General features: G+C 57.7%; 1 protein-coding gene across 2 annotated transcripts in view; it reads left to right on the forward strand.

Moving 5' to 3' along the window:
* Nucleotides 1-24,771, forward strand: part of CSPG4 (chondroitin sulfate proteoglycan 4) — a 38,843-nt gene that overhangs the window by 2,109 nt on the left and 11,963 nt on the right. The window contains exons 2-3 of one of the 2 annotated variants that reach the window (XM_084968703.1): nt 18,624-18,922; nt 20,258-23,785. In XM_084968703.1, the coding sequence (XP_084824829.1) occupies nt 20,309-23,785 (3,477 nt within the window). In that variant the 5' untranslated portion in view covers nt 18,624-18,922; nt 20,258-20,308. The remainder of the gene's footprint in view (nt 1-18,623; nt 18,923-20,257; nt 23,786-24,771) is intronic. The other variant, XM_003128485.7, reaches the window with a different exon arrangement.

Genomic DNA, 24,771 nt, shown 5'->3' on the forward strand with positions numbered 1-24,771 from the left:
TTGCCAGTGGAATTTGATAGCAGCAAGGTGACCCCTGTCTTTAGGAGGGATTTGGAAATGGTGAGGGGATGGGAAGCTGGTATCCACTTCCCCCTTCCAGACAGAGCACCCCTCCCAGCTCTGTCACCATTCCTGGCTTAGCTCCCTGTCCTGGTCTCTGTAATGGGGCAGCCCTTCCTTGAGAAAGGCATCAGTCATTCTCACCCCTCCTGGACACCTCAAACCCCAGAGGTCCTCCACTCTCATGGACCACAGTGAGGCACACTGCTTTCCCTGCATCATCAGCATTCCAGAACATCCAGGTCATGGGGTCCGAGAGTCAAGCACCCTTGGAATCCATCTGGCCAACTATCCAACTATGCAGACAGGGAAACTGAGGCCCCAGGGAGGAAGCAAAGTGATCCAACCCAGAGAGAAGCCAGCTGCCCAGCAAGAACCCCCAGTTTCACTTTATGGCCTGTGTGGGCAGCGAGGCTTGGACCACTGTGCCAGGGTGGATGATAAGTATGGTGTCCAGCTCCTTCGGAGCCCTGTGGGAGGCCCAGCAGAGCCACAAGCCTTGGGGAGGTTGGGTTTGAGCTGATGTGGTTCCAGTCAGTGAGAACAGCCTCAGCAAAACCAAGAGGTCAGAGTACGCTCAGAGCATGCAGGGCCAGTGGCTCCCACACCTCTTCCCTGCCTGGCCCAGCTGACTTTGAGGACGAGAGGCTGAAATGGGACTGAGGGAGGAGTACCTGGCAGAGAGGGTTCCTGTATAATCCCGGTGAGGGCTCTGAACTGATGGGGGTATCTTAGAGAGCAGGGCTGGGGTGGAGGCGGGGGAGCGTCAGGTGCAAAGAATTGAACCAGGGTAGATTCTGTTGCGTTTAAGTATGGTCTAGGGAGACCGATGGTGCTGGAGACAGCCTCTGAACCGCGTGTGTGTGTGTCTGTGTGTGCACGCGCTGCCCCAGCCCTCTAGAGCAGGACAGGGGCCAGGGCCCTTGGTCCAGCCCACCCAAACTCTGAAGAAGCTGTTCCAGAACCAAGTATAACGGAGCCCCCCTCCCATCATTCGCCTGCCCAGCCAGGACAAGAAGAGCCTTTCAGGGCTGCCCGCCTGGGGGGCTCAAGGAGGGGTTTTGCACCAGGTGGGCCTGGAGGCTGTGGGGTGTGTGTGGAGAGCGCTCAGAGGAAGTGTGTGGGGAACTGGGCGTGCTGCCCGGGAGGGGGCGGGCAGAGGAGGGGGAGTTGGAAATAGCCTGACTCCACACTCACTAGCGCATACAGATGTGGGCCCGCACACAGAGCACACACAACCCTGCACACAGCCAGCCTTGCTCACAGACCTGGGCTGGGTGGTGCCTTCAGGGAAGCGGGTGCGGACCAGGAGGGGGCAGGGGTGCTGAGCTGCGCTGTGGCTCCTGTTCAGTCCCAAGAGCAAATAAACAAGGGGGCCTTTGGGTCTGGGACTTGAGCCTGCTCCTTTCCAGGTCCCTCTGCCCCTTTACTGCCTCTCCCCAACTCCTGGCCCCTTCCAGCTCCCCTTTTGCCTCCAACACACCCCTGACCCAGCATGTGTCCAGTTCTGGAGAGCCTTCTAGAGTTAAGACTCCTTTTCCAGGTGCAGGCTTAGGGTGTGTTTCCAAAATACTGTGTTACCATTATTACTGAATGCGTATGAATAATTTCTTTTGGCCACACACAGCATTCGGAAGTTCCCCGGGCCAGGGATCGAACCCCCACCATAGCAGTAACAATGCCAGATCCTTTAACGGCTAGGCCACTGAGGAACTCCTGTATGAGTAATTTCTAAATGAACTGAATTCGTATGAACAATTTTGCCCAAGGATTCTCCCCGGGGTCAGGGTTCCTGGCTCTCTCTGCCTCTCAGAGAACAGGGGAGAGGATGGAGCACTCTCATCAGAGCTCCAGGATACCCCATGGAGGCCACTAACCATGGTGTCCCGCAGCCTCACAGCAGCCCTGCAAGTCAAGAAATATTCCCATTTTACAGCTGAGGAAACTGAGTCTCTGAGAACAGCAGGGACTGGCCTCAGGTCACTCTTTGGGCCCACAGACATCTCACTCACCCCAACAACAGCTGCCTTTCCCAGATCAGGGCAGGTGGGCAGCCACCTGCCAGTGGACTCAGGCCCCCCAGTGGGAGGGGGGAAAGAGAGCTCCCTGAGGATCCTGGATCTGTGATCTCCTCAGATTTCTCCAGCAAGGGCCCCCCACCTTTCCAAACCCTCCCCACTTCCTCACAGCATAAGCAGATCCTCTTCAAGAAAGCCTACCATCTCTCCTTGACAGCTGGGGTGGCAGATAAAGCCACATTTGTCTCAGATGTAGGGTAGCGGCTCTGGGGGCAGCCACGAAGGTGGCTTGGTGGTATGGCTCACCCATGTTCTGGACAGTGCCTCTCCAGTTGACCATTTCTTCCGCCAGCCCAGCTCCTGCCCACACCCCTGCCGCTCCCAGCCCACAGAAGGGCCAGCTCTGCCAGCTCTGATGAGCATTAGCCAGGCCTCCCACCACTGCTCATGCTAAACTGTTTCAGTGTGTGTTTCTCTCACAGTTTAAGTGTCCTGGTGGGTCAGTGAGGCTGCCTCCCCTCCCACACCTCAATGCAGAGACTCCCCACCCCCAGGCTAGCCCCCCATGGTTCATGGCTCATGGTTCATGGCAGCTGCTTTCTCAGAGTCACATAGCAAGTCCTTAGCAGGCTGGGGGCTCTGCCTCTCTGCTCTTTGTCCTTGAACCCTGGTTTGGGTGTGGCCTTCCCCATAGGATCAGCAGCTCCCCAAGGGCAGACCTCCCCTCTGCTTTTCTCTGAGGCCCCTACTATCTTGCTGCTCCCAGGACTGGGCCCACAAGGGTCAGACAGAGAGATCACTGAGCCAACCGGGGGTTTTCCAGCTGTGTCCGAAGTGTTCTGGGTCTTTACATTCCCATATCTGGGAATATGGCATGCTGGCCCCATCCTGACTCATACATAGCAGTCCCATGAACATGTGTTCATAGATTGAGGTTTTGTATAAGATATGGTTTTGATAAAGCATTCTGTGCTTTAAAAAAAAAAAAAAAGACTTGAAAACCAATGAGTTTCTTTGAGTTAAAACATACTGAGAGCAGGGGAAACTCAAGTCAGGTACAAAAAAGGACTACATGGCTTTCAAAGAATTCAACTCAAGATTGATACCAACAGCCCCTGGAAGATGTCCCTCCCCAGGTGGACCGAAGTCTGGGGGCCTAAAGGCAGGAAGAACACAATCCCAGTTTCCTCCCAGCCAGGCCTGGGGACCTGGCCTCTTCTGCCCCAGCATCCCACTCCCGCACCTCCTGGAACCAAATGGGACGTTCCTAAGTATCCAGGTAGACAGCAGCATCGTGGTACCACCTGCCTGCAGGCCCAAAGATACCATGACTGTGGCTGGGCCCTCTCTCCTCCCTGTATATCTGCCTCCACGTTAAAGGTGATGCTGTCTCCCACAGGCAGGCTGATGAACTACACCATCAGAGAATAATCCATAATCCCTGGCACCTTTGCCCAAGCTTTTGCCTACAACTGGTCTTCTCTCTTTCTCCCCATCCTTCAAGGTCCAGCTCCAGCATCACCACCCCTGGGAGCCTTTTCCAGCCATTGGTTATTGAGGCCTACAGCCTGGTCTGCTCCTCTTCTGAGGCCTTGCCTTCCCTCTCTGTGGGATTACAGGCCTTTCCCTCCTTGCCCTTACCTGGCTCCTACCCATGTCCCATGACCTCCATCAGTGTGACACCCAGTAGGTTGCTCAGCAGCCTGGCTCAAGGCCTAGCAAGAAGTGTGTCCAGCCCCTGAGCCAGCAGCCTGGGGGAAGCCCCAGCTCCACCTCCAGGCCAGGGCCTCTAGCCTGGCCGGCCTGCTCTCTGGGGAGACAGAGGGGGTGAGGAGAGGAGACCAACTTCCGTTCCCACCTAAGAGCAATGCCTCCCCCACCCACATTTCAGGAGGAGCAGCTATAAATATCCGTGGGCCCAGGATGCTGATTCCCACGACACCGGCCCCTCCCTGCTCCTTCCCTTGTGCACAGCGACTGGGGCCAGCTCAGCTCTCCTACAGCTGGAGGCCAGCCAGGCAGGCCTCAGGCCCAGACACACATACAACTTCTCACCAGAGTGAGGGAAGAAACGAATCACCCTTTTTGGGTGTCTTGGAGCGGCTAAGGGTGAGCTCTCCTCCCTCCCCTCAGTCCTGACTCAGGCCCCACGTCTCCCTCCTCTGAGTCCTCAGCTCCTGGAGCTTTCTACAGAATTGGGGGAGGCAGGAGGCCAGGCTCGTGGGAATAAAGAATGGCATTAGAGAGCTTAAGATTTAATTCTAGGAGTACCCGTTGTGACTCAGTGGTAACAAACCCAACTAGTGTCCATGAGGACTAGGATTCAATCCCTGGCCCCACTCAGTGAGGGTCCAGCATTGCCATGAGCTGTGGTGTAGGTCACAGGTACGGCTTGGATCCTGCATTGCTATGGCTGTGGTGTAGGCTGGCAGCTGTAGCTCCAGTTGGACCCCTAGCCTGGGAACTTCCTTAAGCTGTGAGTATGGCCCTAAAAAGACAAAAGAAAAAAAAAAGAGATTTAATTCCAGCCCTACCTATCACTTGATACATGACCTTAAGCAAGTGATCTGGCCTTTCTGAGCCTCAGTTTTCTCTTCTTTAAAATGGGATCAATAATCCCTACCTTCTGTGTGTGCTGAGGATACTCCTTTGCCTGGAGTAAATGCTCAGTAGGTCCCTGCTCCCGAGGTTGCTGTTATTCTGTTATTACCGTCTTCTTCTGAAGTTGGGCAAGCCCAGACCTGGGAGAGGGGGTGCTCCTGCCTAGGAGTCTTTGAGAAAGTTTCTAAGGCAGGGGAATGGATGGGGTGACCCAGGGAAAGGCTCTGTGTGGTTGAAGTGATGCGAAAGAGGGGTGGTGGGCTCCCAAGGGAGCTGTCAGCCAGCCTCTGCCTGCCAGCCCAGGACCCTTCAGAAAGGGGAGGGGGGTCCTGCATCTGACAGACTCAAGTGGGCTGAGGAAAAGCAGGACACCCCCTCGCAGCCCCACTCCAAAGCCTAATGGCCCCTTGGATGGAGATCGATGAGCAGAGATGCAGCACAATCAGTCTTTTGAACGAATGACCAAATGGAACTCAGACCCTGTCCTGAGAGAAGGAGTGGGCCAGGACCTTTTTATCAGATGGAGAGGCTAGACACCTGTCTTTTCCTTGCTCTCAGCCCACCCTTCAGGGCTCCCTCTGGAGGTTGGGTCAGAAGGCCAGGGCCTGGTGATGTGAGATGGCTCCCATAGAGCTCCCATGGGGCTATTACTGCCACTCATTAAGCAGTAGTGGCTGCATCATGAGGAGCAGACTCCAGACTGAAGGAGCAAGGGCCCCTCTCTGCCCTGCTGCTTGGACCCGTCACCAGGTTGGTGATGCCTGAGTCCATGTACTTATGAGACCAGAGTTGGTGAAGGTGAGGGGAAGTGAGTCTCTGGCTATGGCTACAGAGTGGGGGGAGGAGCCTAGGGGTGTGCCAACTGGAAGGACACTCTAGATAAGATGCTGGCATGAGCCTGGGCCCACAAGTCAAAATCCCAGGATGTGGGCCTCCTCTGCCTCCACCCCCATAAAGGTAACTCTTTGGAACAGACCATTGGGTAGACACTGGCCAGATCCCCAGATGTGTGCTAATAGAATCCAGCCTCCTGCCCCCTCCTGAGGCTCCATATCTGGGCCTTTGGTGCCCATGTGCTTCCGGATACTCATCTGGAGCCCAGCTAAGCTCCTCTAGGGGCAGGTACTCAGAGGGGGGCCTGTTTTTCCAATTGTTGACAGGCCTGGAGCAGGAGAGATGTTGTAGGGGCTTGAGCCAAATGTGTAATGGATACCCTTGGGATACCTGGCCCTGCTGTGTGACCTTGAGCAGAACTTTGTCCCTCTCTGGGCCTCTGGGTAGGATCTTCAGTCTCCAAGGTCAGCTCTAAAATTCTGAGCTCAGACACCTTGGGAACGGGACAGGGGTCTCTGCTTCTATCCAGAGAGAGCTGGCTGCTTATCTGGGTCTACACATAAGGCAGGCTGGGCTCAGGACGGGGCTGAGAGGCAGTGCAGCCTGCCAGAGCTCCCTGGCATTGAGAAACCGCTTTCCTAAGTTGGCACAGAGCCTTGGGGCTCTCCTGGGATGAGAGCAGTGGCTCCTCTCCACCCCCGGTTCGCATCTTCCACCCCCTGGCCCCAGCCCCACCCTACCCAGAATAAACCCAGACCACCCCATCCTGTACCAGCCAGATCCACCCAGCCCCTCCAGAGCCAGTTGAGTCACTGCTCAGAGCTGCTCCTTTTTTTAACAGTCTGAGTCACCGGTTGTGGCTATGGCTCCATGACACATGCCCCAGGCTGCAGCTACCCCACGGCCCCTAACAGCACAACCAAAGGAGGGGTCTGAACGGAGGCTGGCAGCAGGTGTGAGCCTAGGCCATAGCCTCCACTTGTCACCCTTCCAGGCCTGGGAGATTCACCCCCTAGCAAGGCAGAGCTTAGACCTGCCCCCAGAGTCCTAGAACTACCCCACCTCCTCCATCCAGGACAGTCTTTCAGGGATCTTGGCACCAAAGCCCATCTTCATCAGCTCTAACCCCACAGCTTTGCTTTGCCTCCAAAAGGACCTGGGCCTCCCAGCATTAGGTTGCCAGGAACAGAGAGTCTCTAGGCCCTGGGCCATGGGGGTGGTGGGAGCAGACAAGGCCTGGCCTTCTGGGGTGTGGGCCACAGAGATGCCTGAAACCTGCCCTTCCTCACCTGGACCCAGCTCAGCCTGACCTCTGACCACTCTGCGCAGAGCGCCATGAAGACATTCTCTGGACAGAACCACCACTTCCGCCCTTCCCTCACTGCTTCTCTCTAAGAGCTCCAGCTCTCTCTCCACACCCCTGCCTCTCCCTGTCTTCTCCTCCAGCCTTTCTCTCCATCTTTCTCCTTCCGCTTCTCTCTCCATCTGCCCCATCTCTCTGGCCCTGCCCCATTCTCGTTCCTTCACCCAGTCCTGGTGACAGCCGGCACCCTGCCCCCCACAGGTCCTCCTCTGCCTTCTCTGCTTTGTAGACATAACATACCCTCACCTCCACCCCTTCCCACAAAGGACTCTGGCCCTCAGGGACCAATTCAGAGAGAAAATTTCCATCCCCCTCACCCAAGTCCCCTCCTTCCCCTGCCCCAAAGCGCAGGCTACATCCTGTCCCAGGGAATGTCAAGATCCCACAGGCACTTCCTTGGAGGCTGAGAAGGGGGAGCAGGGGGCCTGGGAATGGCTCCACCACCACCACCCCCAGCCCCTGCCTGAGTAGGAGCCTGCACAGCCTCAAACCCCATCCATCTCCTGTCTGTGGCTATGGCCTCCAGCTATAAATAAGGGCTCTGATTCTATTTTCTTTCAAAACAAGCACCAGACTGTCACCACAGGCCCAGAAAAGCACTCCCTGGCTGGGGCAGTGCCCCACTCTGCCCCGCCCGTGTGTCCACCCTCTCCCCTGCCCAGCCCCAGCCGCAGCCCCACGGGCAGGCACTGGGGCCCTGGAGGGCACAGAAGCACTGGAAAGAAGCCTGGAGGTAAGACAAGGGTGGGGCCGGAGCTGGGGACAGCTCCCAGAGAAGCCGGTGCCCCTCCTCCTGCCCTCATGGGCCCCTACCTCCTTCCTTGCCACCTCCCATCACCAGTCTTGTCCCTGAGACTCACAATATTAACAGAGAGGTGACAATAACACAACTCCCCAAGCCATGGCTGAGTTTCTTTGCACCCCAGATGTGGAGAAGGAGCTATGGGCAGGAGGAGGCCTTCGTTCTTGAGGGAGCATGAGGGCGTTTCCCAGGCGAAAAGGAAAGAAGAGTTCACTGGGCAGAAGGCCTGGCCTGAGCAAAGGCCAGAGTGGGGACCTGGTAGGGGTAGATGGCAAAGGGCCCAGGGCCTGGTGTGGCTGGCGCACAGGATGTTTGAAGGAGTGAACAGGAAAGCCTGGCAGGGCAGTGGCTTCTGTGCCAGGGGTTGAGGCGTGATGGCAGGGCAGTGGGGAGCCATTGAAGGTGTCCAAGGAAGGGAGGATGCCAAGCAACTTTCAGTTGACCGTGGCCGTTACTAGCAAAAGGAGGCAGGAAATTGATTATGCCAGGCAAGGGGTGGTGACCATCTGTCTTGTGGGACGATACAGAGGAGCAAGGGGGAAGACAAACTTGAAGGCTAATTTAGGGACTGAATGGATGGAACATGGGTGGAGGGAGGAAAAGTTCAGCGATTTTCAGATTTCTGCCCAGCAGTGGGTGGGGGGCTTTACTGGGTGATGAGCAGGTTGGAGGAAAGATGATACTGAGTGTGGTTTGGGGGTTCCTATAGGTGTTGCTGGCATAGATATCCAGGGGGCATTGGCAGGAGGGTCCAGCGCCCTGGAGAGTTGATGCTAAAGATGGAGATGAAGGGAGTTCCCGTCGTGGCGCAGGACGAATCCGACTAGGAACCATGAGGTTGCGGGTTCAGTCCCTCCCCTTGCTCAGTGGGTTAACGATCCAGCGTTGCCATGAGCTGTGGTGCAGGTTGCAGACACGGCTCGGGTCCCGCGTTGCTGTGGCTCTGGCGTAGGCTGGTGGTTACGGCTCCGATTAGACCCCTAGCCTGGGAATCTCCATATGCCACGGGAGCGGCCTAAGAAATAGCAAAAAGACAAAAATAAATAAAAAAATAAATAAAGATGGAGATGAGGATACCAGACCAAAGAGGCAGTGCCCGAGGCCAGGGAGGAAGGGGTGGGCTGGAGAGAGTGCAGCAGGAGCCAGGCACAGCTCGTTGGGTTGGAGGGCTCTGCAGAGTTAGTTAGCAGGTAGGGACGGAAGGCAAGGAATTATTCCAAGAAGAGTCAGGCCATGGAGTTCCTGTCGTGGCTCAGTGGTTAACAAATCCGACTAAGAACCATGAGGTTGTGGGTTCAATCCCTGGCCTCGCTCAGTGGGTTAAGGATCTGGCGTTGCCGTGGGCTAGGCTGTAGGTCACAGACATGGCTCGGATCCCACGTTGCTATGGCTGTGGCGTAGACCAGCAGCTACAGCTCTGATTAGACCCCTAGCCTGGGAACCTCCATATGGCTCAGACACAGCCCTAGAAAAGGCAAAAAGATGGCAAAAAAAAAAGAGTCAGTCCTGCCAAACAGTGGGAATGGGAATGGGGTCTGAGTCTGAGGATCTCTGGTCAAACGTGGTTAGCACGGAGGCCACCAGCGAGGACACTGAGGTTTCCCGGTCTACCCTCCACACTCCTGCTGGCACATTATCAATGCCAGGAACTTGTTTCTCTTCCTGTCTGCTGTCAGACAGCTCTGCTGATAGAAAACCCCTCCTATAGGCCAATACCCACTCCGTGTGATCCTTGCCTTCCCTCAGGTGCTCATACTTTCTCTGTTGATATATGTGAATGGCCCTGGATGGCGGGTGTCCCATCCTCAAGAGCCTCCAGTCTAGCCAGGCCAGTGGCCCCTTAGGCCAGAGGTAGCTCTGCTGTACCCACTGTGGTGACCACACCCGTCCACCAGCCACTTCTTGCTGGGCTGGCAGGGGGCCAGGTGTGTTGTGTGGGTGTGTTGGGGGTGATCCCTGACCCAAGCCTCTGCTGCCCCCAGTCTCCTGAATACAGGACTTCTGTCTGTGGGGTCATCACACCCCTCTTTCCTATATTTCAGATGGGGGAACTGAGGCACAGAAGGCAGGGCCTTCTCCAAGACACACAGCCTACTGAGTACAATCTGGGCCAAATGGGTCCAGGCCTTTGTCCAAACCCACAGTCATCGCTTCCACTATCCCCCATCCCAGCTCATACACTCACTGTCTCCAGGCCAGGCTGCCAGGCTGGGGGAAGCCCGGAGACACCTCCCCAGCAGCCCTGCCCTTAGCGGTTTCTCATCTCAGAGTGGAGGGAAGATTTGGAGCTGAGCCACAGGCATCCCAGCTCTGGCATGTGCCCAAGAGGGGATGGCTTCTCACCCTGGGAAGAGCCCACAGCCCCCACCTCTCCACCCTTTCCTCTGATCTCCAAGACCCCAGTGATCACGGGTGGCACTTATCACTGGTTTCTGGAACGTGCCGTCTTGAGCCGGCCAGCCTCGAAGAAGGTCCCGCCCTGATCCGGCCAGCCCCAAACCAGACCCCATCCAGCCACAATGGGTGAGGCCAGCTGCCAAACCACCACAGAAAGCAGATACTCCCCTCCCTCCCCCCTCCACCCCTGACCCTGACGGAGGGAGCCCCCAGGACAGGAAAGGAAGGAAAAAGCAAGTCTTCCCCAGGCAGGGGGCCAGCTCTCACACCCTCCTCCCTCTGGGGCCAGCGGCAGAAGCTCCACTTCCGATTCACAGGCAGCAACCAACCCCCACCACCTCCACCTCAACCACCCCGCTTCTGTGTGCACACATTCCCCCCGCCCCTGACACCCACAGCACCCCGCTCTGGAGCCACCCCCGCAGGGCCTTGGATCCTAGCCCTGCCGCTGCTCGTCTTGAGGCCCTGACACAGAGGATTGCTATTTTTGAGTCTCGGGGTCCTCACCTGCAGAATGGGAGCTACTGACAATGACCCTGCTGGGCTGCGGGGCTGCAGGCCCAATGCCCGGCGAAGGCCCTTCACTTCGTTTCTTCCCTGCAGAACCCCTGCAGATACTTGGGGAGAGGACCCGTAGCTGAAGCCAGTGACCAGGGTCAGGGCTCAGCTGATAGCTGAGGAATCTGCTGTTCCGCCCTGGCTTCCTTGGCCTGGGACCCCTGAGCTGAGGATCCCACTTTGCTTCTGGGGCCAAGAAAGCCAGAGGGAAGGAGATGTGGAAAAGAGTATAGAAATCCACCCATCTCCCCTAAAAGGAGGAAAATTATAAGGCGAGGAAAAGCCTCTCGGAACTGCTCCATGCCGCAGCGGCCCCACCCCTGGGGAGCAGCGGAGCCTCCACAAAGACTCTTTTGAGGGCCCCACTTCCTCCCCGCCCCAGCCCTCCAGCCTGGGTGGACTCAGGACTGCTTCTTCCAGCAGAACCTCATTTTCCCTCCCACTTCCTCTGAGCCCCATGTGGCCCCAAGGTTAGAACACATGGCTGGGAGCCCTGGGCCCCAGCCCTGCCCCGGTCAGTATCTAGGGGCCAAGCTCAGCACCTCCACACACACACCCTGCCCCCAGTCCCCTGCTTCCTCTCTGGGGTACTCACCTTCCAGAGGGGGCTGCCGTATTGGAAGTATTCCCCAGTTTTTTCCCCTCGGCCTGAGTGGCCTCCAGATACTTGGGGAGGGGACCAATAGCTGAGGCCAGTGACTAGGGTCAGGGCTCAGCTGATAGCTGAGGAATCTGTTGTCCGGCCCTGGCTTCCTTGGCCTCACAGGGAACCAGAAAAGCAGCCAAAGAGGTCAAGTACCCTGAGAGTGAGTCTCATGGCTCAAGGGTTCTAGGAGCAAGGAGGGATGGGGCCGTCTTGACCCCAGCGAGGACTTCACAGTGTTGAGAAGGGGAGATAGTCAGGCAGGGCCTGACATTCCTGCACTGTATTGGATAGCTATTGTCTCTCAAGGGGGAAGCCTACTGATTTTTTTTATTCTTTTTCTTTTTTTCTTTTTTAGGGCCACACTCTTAGCATATGGAAGTTCCTGGGCTAGGGGTCAAATTGGAGCTGCAGCTGCCACAGCAACGCCAGATCTGAGCTTCATCTGTGACCTAAACCACAACGCATGGCAACATGGGATCCTTAACCCACTGAGTGAGGCCAGGGATCAAACCCGCATCCTTGTGGATCCTAGTCGGGTTTGTTTCCACTGAGCCACGAAGGGAACTCCAGAATCCTGCTTTTTTAAGTCCCACGTGACTCTGAACTAACATGCTGTTTTTCCTATGGCCATGGCTTGCAGGGCATGAGAGGAGCCGGCGGTCAGCGGCCGCTGGGATGGCTGGGGGTTATTCCCCAGTCTGGAGTCGGGTAGGAGAGCCAGGGGAGTGAGCACTCTGGGTCTGCAGGTGTGTGAGCATCTCCTAGGCAGCCAGCCCTGGCAGGTGATGAGCCATCCAGCCTTGGCTGTGTGACCCCTGTGTCACCACGGGCAGGTTATGTTGTCCTTTTGATCTGACCCAAAGTCATCCCTGTAACTTTCCCCCTTGTTACCTAAAGTGTAAACAGCCTTGGTGGAAGGTCAGATCTCAGTTTGGGAGGGCTGAGCCTTGGGGGTCTGTGGGACCTGCTGAAGGAGGGGTAGACACCTGAATAGACATGGTGACAGCATCTCCCTTGCCCAAGAGCTCAGGGAGGAAGGCATGGCTTGGAGTCAAGGTCCAGTACCCAGAGCCAGACTGGCCCTACTGCGCCTGATTCTCGTCTGTCCACACTCACCTCAACCACTGTGAGGCGTGGCATTGACATGCACCCCTGCACACTCAGGCCACCTGCAGCCCACTGAGGCTGAGCAGGGGTCTGCAGGCTCTGTGGGGCTGAGTTCTATCAGCACACTTGCATCCCCAGATCTGAAGTGGGAGGGAGCGGTGCAGGGAGCATCAGCCTGGGCCAGTCCTGGGGGCCAAACCCCTGGTTCTGCATCAGAGAGAACTTTCCACTGACTCCAGCCTCCTTGGAGCTGCCCCGGCTTGGGGCAGAGTGCTGGTAAGGACAAAGCGAGTCCTTGGAGGCACAAGGGAGGGGATCAGGCCTGAGGTCTAGAAGACTCTGACTGGGGCAGAGCACAGGGCCCATCCCCACACACACACACAGGGCCAGCATTCAGCCCCAGGTGGGCCACACACACACACACCCTTGAAGGGAGACAGAGAGGCCTTCATCCCGGCCCTCCCAGAGCTCCCCACCCTGCAGACTCTCTCAGGGGGACTCTCCCAGCCTTACTGCTACCTTCCCAGGATGTGTACCCCTGGTGCCAAACCCCAAGAGGCTATGGTGGAGAAGCCCAGCCTTGCCCCAGAGTGGGACCCCCTCCCTCCCCAGCTGGTTGGCGGTGCCCCCCTCCTCCCCCTCCTTGCTCTGTCCACAGCAGCAGGCTCACTGCCAACATCCTGCCTTCTCTGTGTCTCTTGGTTTTTCCTCCTCCATCTCCTTCCTCAGGGCTCCGTTTGGATCCCTGAGTTCAGTCTTTGTGGAGGAGGGGGGTCTTTATTTCTCATTCTCAGTTTTAATACCTTTCTCAGGCTTCCTGTGTCTCCCAGGTTAGTTCTCCCTTTCCATCCCTTATCATATTTGTGAGTGGATGGGTAGATGGATGGATGGACGGATGAATGAATATGGGTTCCCACTTCTCTCCCCATCCATCTCTCAGCTCCTGCTCCATCTCAATACCCCTGGGTGTATCCCACACACACATCTGCATGTCCAGGTCTCCCACCACCCACCCCGCTTGTAGGGCCAGGCTATCCTACCCAGCAGCTCTGAGCTCCCAAACTTTCTCCCTTATAAAGTCAGGCGGCGGCAGACACCCAGGAATGCTGCTGCTGCCCATGACGCATGCCGGCTGTGGGGCCGCCCGACTGCCCCCAGGCAACCAGGAATGTGGTGGGAGGGGGGCACACAGAAATTGATTGCCAGGGGGTGAGGTGGGATGGGGGTGCTCAGGCAGCCTGGGGCTCAGACAGGTGGTAGGGACAGGAGCTGCAGGCTTTCTGCTTCTCTCTGTCAAATTGCTTCTCCACCAGAGCTTCAGTTTGTCTGATAAGTGGAAACCAGCAGTACCCTACTGCAGGGAAGGGCCACGGAGAACTCCCATCACCAAGGAGTGGGGGCCCCAGGGTCGAGCAGGCAGGCCTGGCTCTCTGGACTGTCCTGGGGCAAGGGCGATGCTCACAGTTACAGTTGGGACAGGACAGAGGGAGGAAAGGACCAAAGACCAAGATGGGGGAGAAGAAGAAAAGCAGAGGCAGGGACGATGGAGACGTGGGACAGAGACAGGGAGAGAGACAATCTGGCTGACCCCAGGGGTCCTGAGGACCCAGAAGGAGCATGGTCTGCAGCAGCCCCCAGACTGGAAAAGGCACCCATTCTTGAGACCCCCCAGGCCAGCCTGAGAGAGACAGGAAGGCCAATGCCTGCTGACAGGCAGGCAGAGGGTGGAGTGTCATGGTGGAAGTAAGCCTCAAGTTTGGGGTCTCCCAGGGACAGGGACCAGGTTCCCATTCATAAACATCCTAGGAGTGCCCCAGGAGCCAGGAGATGCCAGCACTGCCCATGCTGTGCCAGAGGGTAGCTTGTTGGGGGACCTTGGCGGAGGTGTCGTCTTGCTGTGTGAGAAGGGGCTTGGCGGGAAAGGACAGACTCTTTTCTGTGCCCCAAGCCCTCTCTCAGGAAGAGAGATGGAAGCACCCGCCCGGGGCCCAGACAGCAGCGCCCTGTTCATGGGCAGGAAGGGTGGGAAGCTGTGGGATTCTCCACCTTCAGCAAACCTCTCGGATGGATGGGTGCTGGGGGGGGAGGCGCGGCAGCCCTCCAGGAACACACTGCCCCTTTCATGGAGCCGGCCGCAGCCAAGTCACGGCGGGCAGGCACCGAGGGGCAGGACAGGCCTGGGCACAATCACTGCTCTGTCCTGGCAGCTCCCAGCCCACACGCGCACACATGCATAAACACACAGCCTTACGCAAACCCAAAATATACTCCCAACAGCCACCCACACGCCTGCACACACGTGCAAGTACACATCTATGCAGCCCTGGACGCTCACATAGGTACCTTCTTCCAGACAGAGAAGCCCATAACTGCGGCACTCTTCCTGCCCTCCTACTTGTCCCCCATACCCCTTAGGACACCCTGCACTCCCGTGCCAAAGGCTTGGAGCCACTCAAGCAGCCAGTACCATTTCCCTCTGCAAACTCACATTTGAGAGCAGACCCCAGAACAGAAATAGGACTAATCCTCACAGAAAGGAAGAGGAAAGAATGCCCATTTTATGGGATGGCAACACTGAGGCCTGACTTGGACCACTTTTTCTGGCCCAGAGGGCAGCCCACATCACCGCTGCTGTCCTCAACCGATGTTTTGATGAATTTTAGGTCCTCTTCACCTAGGAGAGTCAAAGACAGGTCTCAAGGCAGTAATGATGCCACCTCCCTTCCCCCACCACCCCAGCACCCCATTAGCCTGCTGAACCTGGTGTTGCCCACTCAGCTTTTCTCTCTACTCCTCTGTCTTCAGCATCTCCAGAACCTGTCTATGCCTGCCAGTCCCTCTGAGACCACCCACTTCCCTCTCTCTACTCCTCTGAACACCCTCGGGAGTTCCCATTGTGGCGCAGTGGAAATGAATCCAACTAGTATCCATGAGGGTGTGGGTTCGATCCCTGGCCTCGCTCAGTGGGCTAAAGATCTGGCATTGCCATGAGCTGTGGTGTAGGTTGCAGACACGGCTCGGATCCCAAGTTGCTGTGGCTGTGGTGTAGGCCAGCAGCTGGAGCTCCGATTAGACCCCTAGCCTGGGAACTTCCATGTGCCACACATGAGGCCCAAGCAAGCAAGCAAACAAACCCCTCACCTCCCTCAGGAAGCCCTCTGGGATTGACTCCCAGCTCATTACTTCTTTATCCTGCATTCCTTCTCCATTCAAAGCCCCTCTCCAACTGCAACTCCCCCCACGCAGCCGAGGACAGGGATTCTGGGTTCTTACAACTGCAGCCCATCAGAGACAGTAAGAGAGGCAGCAGAAGGAGACCAAGAGATGGGAGGAGCAGCGCTGTCAGAGTTTCCAAAACCGTGGCCAGCAAGGCCTCAGAGGCCTCCGTTGGGGCAAGGGGGCTGCTGGGCCTGTTCACTCCCAGCAGCACAAGGCAGCTTGTGTGAGCCCTTTCCCGCCCGACCTCACAGGAAACAGCAGGGCCTGGCCCCTCAATGGGCCCATTCAGACCCCAGCTCTCTGGAAAGTACCTCTGCTTCCTGTTGCCCCCCTCCCCTGACTCTGGCCTGAAGAACCAGGCCAGACAGGCTGCTACTCTCCCTGCTGGGAGGGCGCTGGAGGCAGGTGGTTCGGTGGTTAGATCCAGCCAGCTACTCCGGTTCCTGCCTGGTCCCGAGCTTGACCATGCCCTGGCAGGTTGACATCCACCTGTCACAAAAGAAGCAGAGGGGCCCCCAACCAGTGTGTGGTAAGCAGGTAAACGTTTAGCAACACCCTCTGTGGGAGAGAGGGACCCTGATTTGTAGTGTTTGCCACTTTCCGTGGTATAACTATTCTCATTGGGCAACATCACCGGGCTTGTAAAATTCCTGCAAATGTAACAATCAGCTTTTGCCCGTTGCTCTAAGCCACGGTGGTGGCTCCATCCTGCAGGGGCCATCTGCCCCACTCTTTGCACTGTGGCTGCCCTTGGTTTAGGGTGCTCCGTTTTGTTCTCAAGAATCAATGACTTTGGAGTTCCTATTGTAGCGCAGCAGAAACGAATCCAATTAGTATCCATGAGGAGGCGGGTTCAATCTCTGGCCTTGCTCAGTGGGTCAGGGATCCAGTGGTGCTGTGAGCTGCAGTGTAGGTCACAGACACAGCCTGGATCCCACATTGCTGTGGCTATGGTGTAGGCTGGCAGCTGCAGCTCTATTTGGACCCCTAGCCTGGGAACTTCTATGTGCCATGGGTGTGGCCCTTAAAAGGGGAGAAAAAAAAAAAAAGAAATAAAAAGAATCAGTGACCTTGCAGGCAAGGCATCCCTGTAGGCGCATGCCAGCTGCCGGTTCCCTGGTCTGCCCCTCACGGCACCGAGGTGTGCTGGGCCTGCTAGGCTGTGTCTGCCTGGATGGTTTTGCCATTCTCCTTTGATTCCTTTCACTTCCCAGGCAAGGCTCTGGTGTTGCCAGCAAGTGCAGGCAAGAGGAGCTAAGTAGAAGGGGTTCCGGCTCAGCCCGAGGGGAAGAGCATTGTCTTCCGGACATCCCTCCATCCCTCCGGGCTGCATTGTGTCCTTAGGGCGTACAAGTCTGGGACACCTCCAGTGGCTGCTGCTACTTCCTCAGATGCCGGTCAGCTGCCTCAGGCTGCCCCGGAGACCAGCATGTATGTGGCTAGTGCCAGATGATCCCTTATCAAGACCATCAGCCTTTACTCATTCACACAGGATTTAAGAGAAGCCTAAGGGAGATGAATCATCTTTTTAACCCATGCCTGCCCCCCCACCACCACCACCCTAGTCCCAGATGTCAAGGGAGTAGAGTCAAAAATTATATTTGGCACTAATCTCCACAAAAGGGATGAACTAGAAGTTGTGGCAGCAGGTTGGAGGTCAAGGGAGGCTAATTTGGGGAAACTGGAGAGGGGGACAACTTGAAAAAGGAGATGTCCCAGCATGAGACAAAAGGAGCCTGGTTAACAAATCTGACTAGGAACCGTGAGGTTAAGGGTTTGATCCCTGGCCTCACTCAGTGGGTTAAGGATCCAGTGTTGCCTTGAGCTGTGGTGTAGATTGCAGAGGTGGCTGAGATCTGGCATTGCTGTGGCTCTGGCATAGCTCTGATTAGACCCCTTGCCTGAGAACCTCCATAAGCTGCAGGTGTGGCCCTAAAAAAGACAAAAAAGAGGGGGACCATATACGGTGACCACTAATGCTGGGAAACCCCAAATATGATCTCCTGCCTTAAGGGGCCTTCTGGCCTCCCCATCAGGCCCCCAGCCCCTCCAGGCCTTTTGTTTTTTGTTTTTGGGGGGTGGTTTTGGCTGCACCAGCAGCATGTGGAAATTCTCAGACCAGGGATCAAAAACTCATCACAGTGTATCTTTAATCCACTAGGCCACCAAGGAACTCCTCCCAGGCCTTGTTTTCAGCCTCAGACCCAGGCTTGGAGAACTCAGCTGCTGTCATCCCTGGGTTCCTGGCCATGGTGGAAATAATGGGGCCGGATCCGACCTCTCACCAGGGACCACTAATAGCTAAGCAGCAGGGAGCAATATGGGTGATGGAGGAAGTTTTGGCCCATTTGGGGCCCAGCACAGCACGTGGTCTCCATCTGGCCTTGGAGGCTTTGCTCCTCGGTGGACTCAAGCCAAAAGGTGCCACCCCCACCCCCAAGGGCAATTGGAAGCATGGCCAAGAGAGAAGCAGGAATGGGCGGGTTACCTGGCTTATTAGCACCACCACCAGAGCCCAGCCATGGCCCCAGCCAATCCACGGGGCATGACGTGGAAAGTGTTGCCCAGGAGCCAAACCTTATGGGAACTCAGGAGAAGGAATTCGAGCAGGGATCAGTTTGGGTAGATGCGGTACTCCTAGAACTTCACTCCTGGAGGTTGGGAGCATCAGGCCAGTGATGGTTTCCTTTTGAGCCAGGGAGGAAGCAGACCCAGGAGGGAGATTCCTCTGGGCCCCAGAGGAAGACAGCCAGAGCTTTCTGAGGCCTCTGATCCCAGAAACCTCTGAGGAAGAGACCTGAGATGCTTGACATTGCTGGGTCTGGCCTCTTTCAGAGCCAGGGTCTGGGATGGATGCAAGGGGAGGCTGAGCCTTCTCATGCCAGGACCAAGCAGGTGCTGGATGCAGCTGAGGCCACAGGACAGTGCCACATAGGCCTGCAGCCCACCTGCCCACCCTGCAGCACCTCTCCTCCAGGCAAGGAGCTGAGCTTGACCACAGCTCTCTCTGTCATACAGCCTCCTTCTTTGGAGAGAACCACCTGGAGGTGCCTCTGGCCATGGCGCTGCCTGACATTGACCTACAGCTGGAGTTTTCCACGTCTCAGCCAGAAGCCCTGCTTCTCCTGGCGGCAGGCCCGGTGGACCACCTCCTCCTACAACTCTACTCGGGTCGCCTGCAGGTCAGTGACCTCTCCCCGCTGGACTCCTTTACTAGCTTTGAGTGGCCCGCAACCAGCTGTGTGACCTTGTGCAAGTCACTTTCACCGTGAGGTCCCAAGTTGCCCACTGTGAGATGGACAGCAGCATCCCAGGAGGTGTGACTCCACTATGAACTGGCTCGGCCCCCCCTCTTCCTAGTCGCACTTCTCACCACAACCCCTAGCCAGCCCTTTGTGTTCTGACCACACCGACTGCTTTCAGTTCCCTGCCGTCTCGTGGTCTCTTGCTGCCAGGTCTTTGCTCACTACGCACCCTCTGCCTGGGGCATGCCTCACTCGTTCCCTGCACCAGCCTAACTCCAGCCTCTCCTTGAAGTCTCAGCATGGGTGTCCCTTCCCCACCTGGGCTGGGTCCCCTCTCCTGGGTTCCAGAACCCCTGTGCACCCCTCTGGCATAGCATCAATCACCCTGTATCACCATGGTCTGTTGGTGATGAAACAACCAGTACTGCCACAGCTTCCTCATTTTTCTCTTTCATCCTTCGAATCTCCACAAGCATTATTAGCAAGGATTCTTTTGATTGTCTCTTGAGACGTTCCCCTAGCCATGAAGAGTTTGAGAACCTAATGTCTTAAGCCAAATTCGAGGGTCTGCTTCCACACCCCAGTGGGGAGAGGTCTATGGCCTGGTCATCCATCAGTCCATCTGCTGCTGTCATTGCTCCTCATTGCCACAAGGTGTCACTGTTGAACATGGCCTGGTACAGCAGAGCACTGATGCTCTTCCTCTCTACCAGGTATATTGATGCCACACCCCCAGAAATGGCTCCAAACCTGGACCCCCAAGGCCATAAGTTCTCAGTGCACTGCTCTTTCAGTTCCCATATTCTGCCACCACCCATTCTACTATCTCGGTGTGGGAGCAGCTCACCAGAGCCATGTCCCTCTTCTCTCCCCAGGGATCTCCCCTCACTCTAGGTCAAGAGATTTTCTTTACTAACCTGAAGAATACAGAGCATTTCATTGGGCTCCCATCCCTGAGCAGTGAGCCTGGCTGCCTCAGTGGCCCCAAAGTGTTTTTGCTCTACTTCAGGGGACTCATCAGGGGATTCCCAGGTGTCCATTATTCCAGGGGTGGAATCGTCTGCACCTGGCACCTGTCATCCCAGAAAAGAGGGGAAGAATAAAAGAATTTAGGTTGACTCTCTAGGAAAGCATTTTGCTGCATGACAGTTCTTTGTGGGAAGGGACCACATCTGATTCACATTGGGGTCCCCTGAGCCCATCCAGGCCTGGCACAGAGATCACTCTGGTGAGTGTTTGGGGCATGAGGAAACAGGTGGCAGGAAAGAGAGAGGGGTAGCATGAGGAGCCCTTGTCCTAGACCTTCTGCTCTGGGGACCCCACATGTGGAAGACCAGCTCTGCTTTTACCGCAGAAGTGACGGACTCAATGTGCTTACCCCACCCCCTATCCCCCATCTCTCCCCAGGTCAGACTTATCCTGGGCCGGGAAGAAGTGAGGCTGCAGACCCTGGCAGAGATGCTGCTGAGTGACTCTGTCCCCCACACCGTGGGGCTGACTGTGTCAGACAGCTGGGCCTCGTTGTCAGTCGATGGGCTCCTGAACGCCTCAGCCCTAGTCCAGGGGGGACCCCTGGAGGTCCCCTATGGGCTCTTCCTGGGGGGCACTGGGAGCCTCGACCTTCCCTACCTGAGGGGAGCCAGCCGACCCCTGCGGGGGTGCCTCCACACAGCCACCCTCAACGGCCGCAGCCTCCTCCGGCCACTGACCCCAGACGTGCCTGAGGGCTGTGCCGAGGAGTTTTCTGCCGGTGATGATGTGGCCCTGGGCTTCTCTGGGCCCCACTCACTGGCTGCCTTCCCTGCCTGGGGCACTCAGGACGAAGGCATCCTGGAGTTTACCCTCACCACACGGAGCCGGCAGGCACCCCTGGCCTTCCAGGCAGGGGGCCGGCATGGGGACTTCATCTACGTGGACATATTCGAGGGCCACCTGCGGGCAGTGGTGGAGAAGGGCCAGGGCACCGTACTGCTCCACAACAGCGTGCCCGTGGCCGATGGGCAGCCCCATGAGGTCAGTATCCACGTGGATGCCCACCGGCTGGAAATCTCCGTGGATCAGTACCCAACACGTACTTCCAACCGCGGGGTCCTCAGCTCCCTGGAGCCACGCGGCAGTCTCCTCCTTGGGGGGCTGGATGCAGAGGCCTCTCGCCCTCTCCAGGAACACCGCCTGGGCCTGGCTGTCAACGTCTCCCTGCTGGGCTGCTTGGAGGATCTCAGTGTCAATGGCCAGAGGTGGGGGCTCCGGGACGCCTTGCTGACTCGCAGCATGGCAGCCGGCTGCAGGCTCGAGGAGGACGAGTATGAGGAGGACGCCTATGGTCCCTACGAAGCTCTCTCCACCCTGGCACCCGAGGCTTGGCCAGCCATGGAGCTGCCTGAGCCCTGTGTGCCAGAACCGGGGCTGCCTCCTATCTTTGCCAATTTCACCCAGCTGCTGACCACCAGCCCACTGGTGGTGGCTGAGGGCGGCACAGCCTGGCTGGAGTGGCGGCACGTGCAGCCCACACTGGACCTGAGCGAGGCCGAGCTGCGCAAATCCCAGGTGCTGTTCAGCGTGAGCCGCGGGGCCCGCCACGGCGAGCTAGAGCTGGACATCCCGGGCGCCCAGGCGCGGAAAATGTTCACGCTCCTGGACGTGGTGAACCGCAAGGCCCGCTACGTCCACGACGGCTCCGAGGACACATCCGACCAGCTGGTGCTGGAGGTGTCCGTGACAACTCGGGGGCCCGTGCCCTCCTGCCTTCGGAGGGGTCAGACGTACATCCTGCCCATTCAAATAAACCCTGTCAACGACCCGCCCCGTGTCATCTTCCCGCATGGCAGCCTCATGGTGATCCTGGAAAACACTCAGAAGCCGCTGGGCCCAGAGATCTTCCAGGCCTACGATCCAGACTCCGCCTGCGAGGGCCTCACCTTCCAGCTCCTTGGGGCCCCCGCCGGCCTCCCTGTGGAGCGCCGAGACCAGCCTGGGGAGCCAGCCACAGAGTTCTCCTGCCGCGAGCTGGAGGCAGGCAGCCTAGTCTACGTCCATCGAGGCGGGCCCGCCCAGGACCTGACGTTCCGGGTGAGCGACGGGCTGCAGGCCAGCCCCCCGGCCACGCTGAAGGTGGTGGCGGTCCGGCCCGCCATTCAGGTCCGCCACAACACGGGGCTGCGTCTGGCCCAGGGCTCCGCTGCACCTGTCTCGCCCGCCAACCTGTCGGTGGAGACCAATGCTGTGGGGCAGGATGTGAGCGTGCTGTTCCGGGTCACCAGCCCCCTGCAGTTTGGGGAGCTGCAAAAGCAGGGGGCAGGCGGGGCAGAAGGCGCCGAGTGGCGGCCCATACAAGCGTTCCACCAGCGGGATGTGGAGCAGGGCCGCGTGCGGTACCTGAGCACTGACCCACAGCACCGCACCGAGGACACCGTGGAGAGTGTGGCCCTGGAGGTGCAGGTGGGCCCAGAGACCCTGAGCAATCTCTCCTTCCCAGTGACGGTCCAGAGAGCCACAGTATGGCTGCTGCGGCTGGAACCTCTGGACACCCAGAACACCCGGCAGAAGGCCCTCACCACAGCCCACCTGGAAGCCACCCTGGAGGAGGCAGGCCCAAACCCCACCACCTTCCACTATGAGGTGGTTCAGGCCCCCAAGAAGGGTAATCTTCGGCTACAGGGCACTCGACTGTCAGACGGTCAGGGCTTCACCCAGGATGACCTGCAGGCCGGCCGGGTGACCTATGGGGCCACAGCACGTGCCTCAGAGGCGGTCGAGGACACCTTCCGTTTTCGGGTCACTGCCCCGCCACACTTCTCCCCACTCTACACCTTCCCCATCCACATCAGTGGGGATCCAGACGCCCCTGTCCTCACCAACGTCCTTCTCTCAGTGCCCGAGGGCGGCGAGGGCGTCCTCTCTGCTGACCACCTCTTTGTCAAGAGCCTCAACAGTGCCAGCTACCTCTATGAGGTCATGGAGCGGCCCCGTCATGGGAGGTTGGCTTGGCGGGGGGCAGAGGATAAGGTCACCACGGTGACATCCTTCACCAACGAGGACCTGCTTCACGGCCGGCTGGTCTATCAGCATGATGGCTCCGAGACCACAGAAGATGACATCCCCTTTGTGGCTACCCGCCAGGGCGAGGGCAGTGGTGGCATGGCCTGGGAGGAGGTACGGGGTGTCTTCCGCGTGGCCATCCAGCCCGTGAACGACCACGCCCCTGTGCAGACCATCAGCCGCGTCTTCCACGTGGCCCGCGGTGGGCGGCGGCTGCTGACTACAGACGACGTGGCCTTCAGCGATGCCGACTCTGGCTTTGCTGACACTCAGCTGGTGCTGACCCGCAAGGACCTCCTCTTCGGCAGCATTGTGGCTGTGGATGAGCCCACGCGGCCCATCTACCGCTTCACCCAGGAGGACCTCAGGAAGAGGCGGGTCCTGTTTGTGCACTCGGGGGCCGATCGCGGCTGGATCCAGCTGCAGGTGTCTGACGGGCAGCACCAGGCCACCGCGCTGCTGGAAGTTCAGGCCTCAGAGCCCTACCTCCGTGTGACCAATGGCTCCAGCCTTGTGGTCCCTCAAGGAGGCCAGGGCACCATCGACACTGCCGTGCTCCACCTGGACACCAACCTAGATATCCGCAGTGGGGACGAGGTCCACTACCGTGTCACAGCCGGCCCACACTGGGGGCAGCTGCTCCGGGCCGGCCAGCCAGCCACATCCTTCTCCCAGCAGGACCTGCTGGATGGGGCCATTCTCTACAGCCACAACGGCAGCCTCAGCCCCCGTGATACCCTGACCTTCTCTGTGGAGGCAGGGCCTGTGCACACAGATGCCACCCTACAAGTGACCATTGCCCTAGAGGAGCCACTGGCCCCACTGCAGCTGGTGCAGCATAAGAAGATCTATGTCTTCCAGGGGGAGGCGGCTGAGATCAGAAGGGACCAGCTGGAGGTAAAAGGCTGGGGGCCGAGGGCAGGGGTATGGCCAGGTAAAGAGGGCCCTTCCCTCCAGCCTTCATGCCATGCGTGCTTGGATGGTTTGGGACGTGCCTGTGATGGTTTCTGGGCCAGGGGTGTGCACATGCCTTGGGTATGCTCCTGTACATGTTCCTGTTGTGTGCCTGAGGGTTTCTGGGGAGTTTATTGCATATAAGGCTGCCTATGGGTTGTGTGTGCTTCCACGTGTCATGTGCCCATGTGTCCACGCTGTGGCCAACCAGGCAGATTCCTGGGCCCCAGCCAAACCACAGAATCTCTGATGTGGAGCCTGAGAATCTGTATTCAAATAATGATAAGTTCTCCAGAAGGTGTTTATGAGTACAAACTTTGAGGACAGTAGGCTTTGGAGACAGTCTTGGCTGCCCTCCCAGCTCCCATGTCCTCAGCTCTCTTCCCAAACCTCACACCAGGCCTCGGGGTCTGGAGCAGGCTTCTGACCACCAAGGAACCTCAGAGAGCAACCACAGGCTGTCCAGCAGGATCATTGCCTTTCTGTGTGACCTCATACCAGCTGTTTGCCCTCTCCGGGCCTTATTCTCCTACACTGCCAACTTCTGAGCCTCTGTGGTTCCAGCTGTCTGGACTTTGGGGCAGACTCTGACTAAACATGTCCGATGTCAGGAAGTCTTCACCTGGGAGAAGGCAGCATTTGAGCCAGGCTTTGAAGTCTGGGGTTTACCAGCAGAGAACAGGGGGACGGGATTCCAGGCAGAGGGACAGAATCAGGAATGTGACTTTAGGGGTGGAGTATTAGCCTTTTGTGGCTGAACTATTGGATGAGGGAGCACCTTCCTTCCTGGCCCTTGGGCTGGACTAGGATCTGCAAGCTCTATAGGGCCTATAGTTAGGCATCCATGTCACTGAGCATGATAGGGCGCCCTCTGGTGGCAGAGGGTGGCAATAGCATAGCAAGGGTAGTCTGCGTGCCTGTGTCCTGCA

Source organism: Sus scrofa, chromosome 7 (genome assembly GCF_054392235.1).
Source record: "Sus scrofa isolate SSC_HxYL_T2T_F1_AM1 chromosome 7, Sscrofa_HxYL_maternal_Yorkshire_Landrace_v2.0, whole genome shotgun sequence".
Classification (NCBI taxonomy): domain Eukaryota; kingdom Metazoa; phylum Chordata; class Mammalia; order Artiodactyla; family Suidae; genus Sus; species Sus scrofa.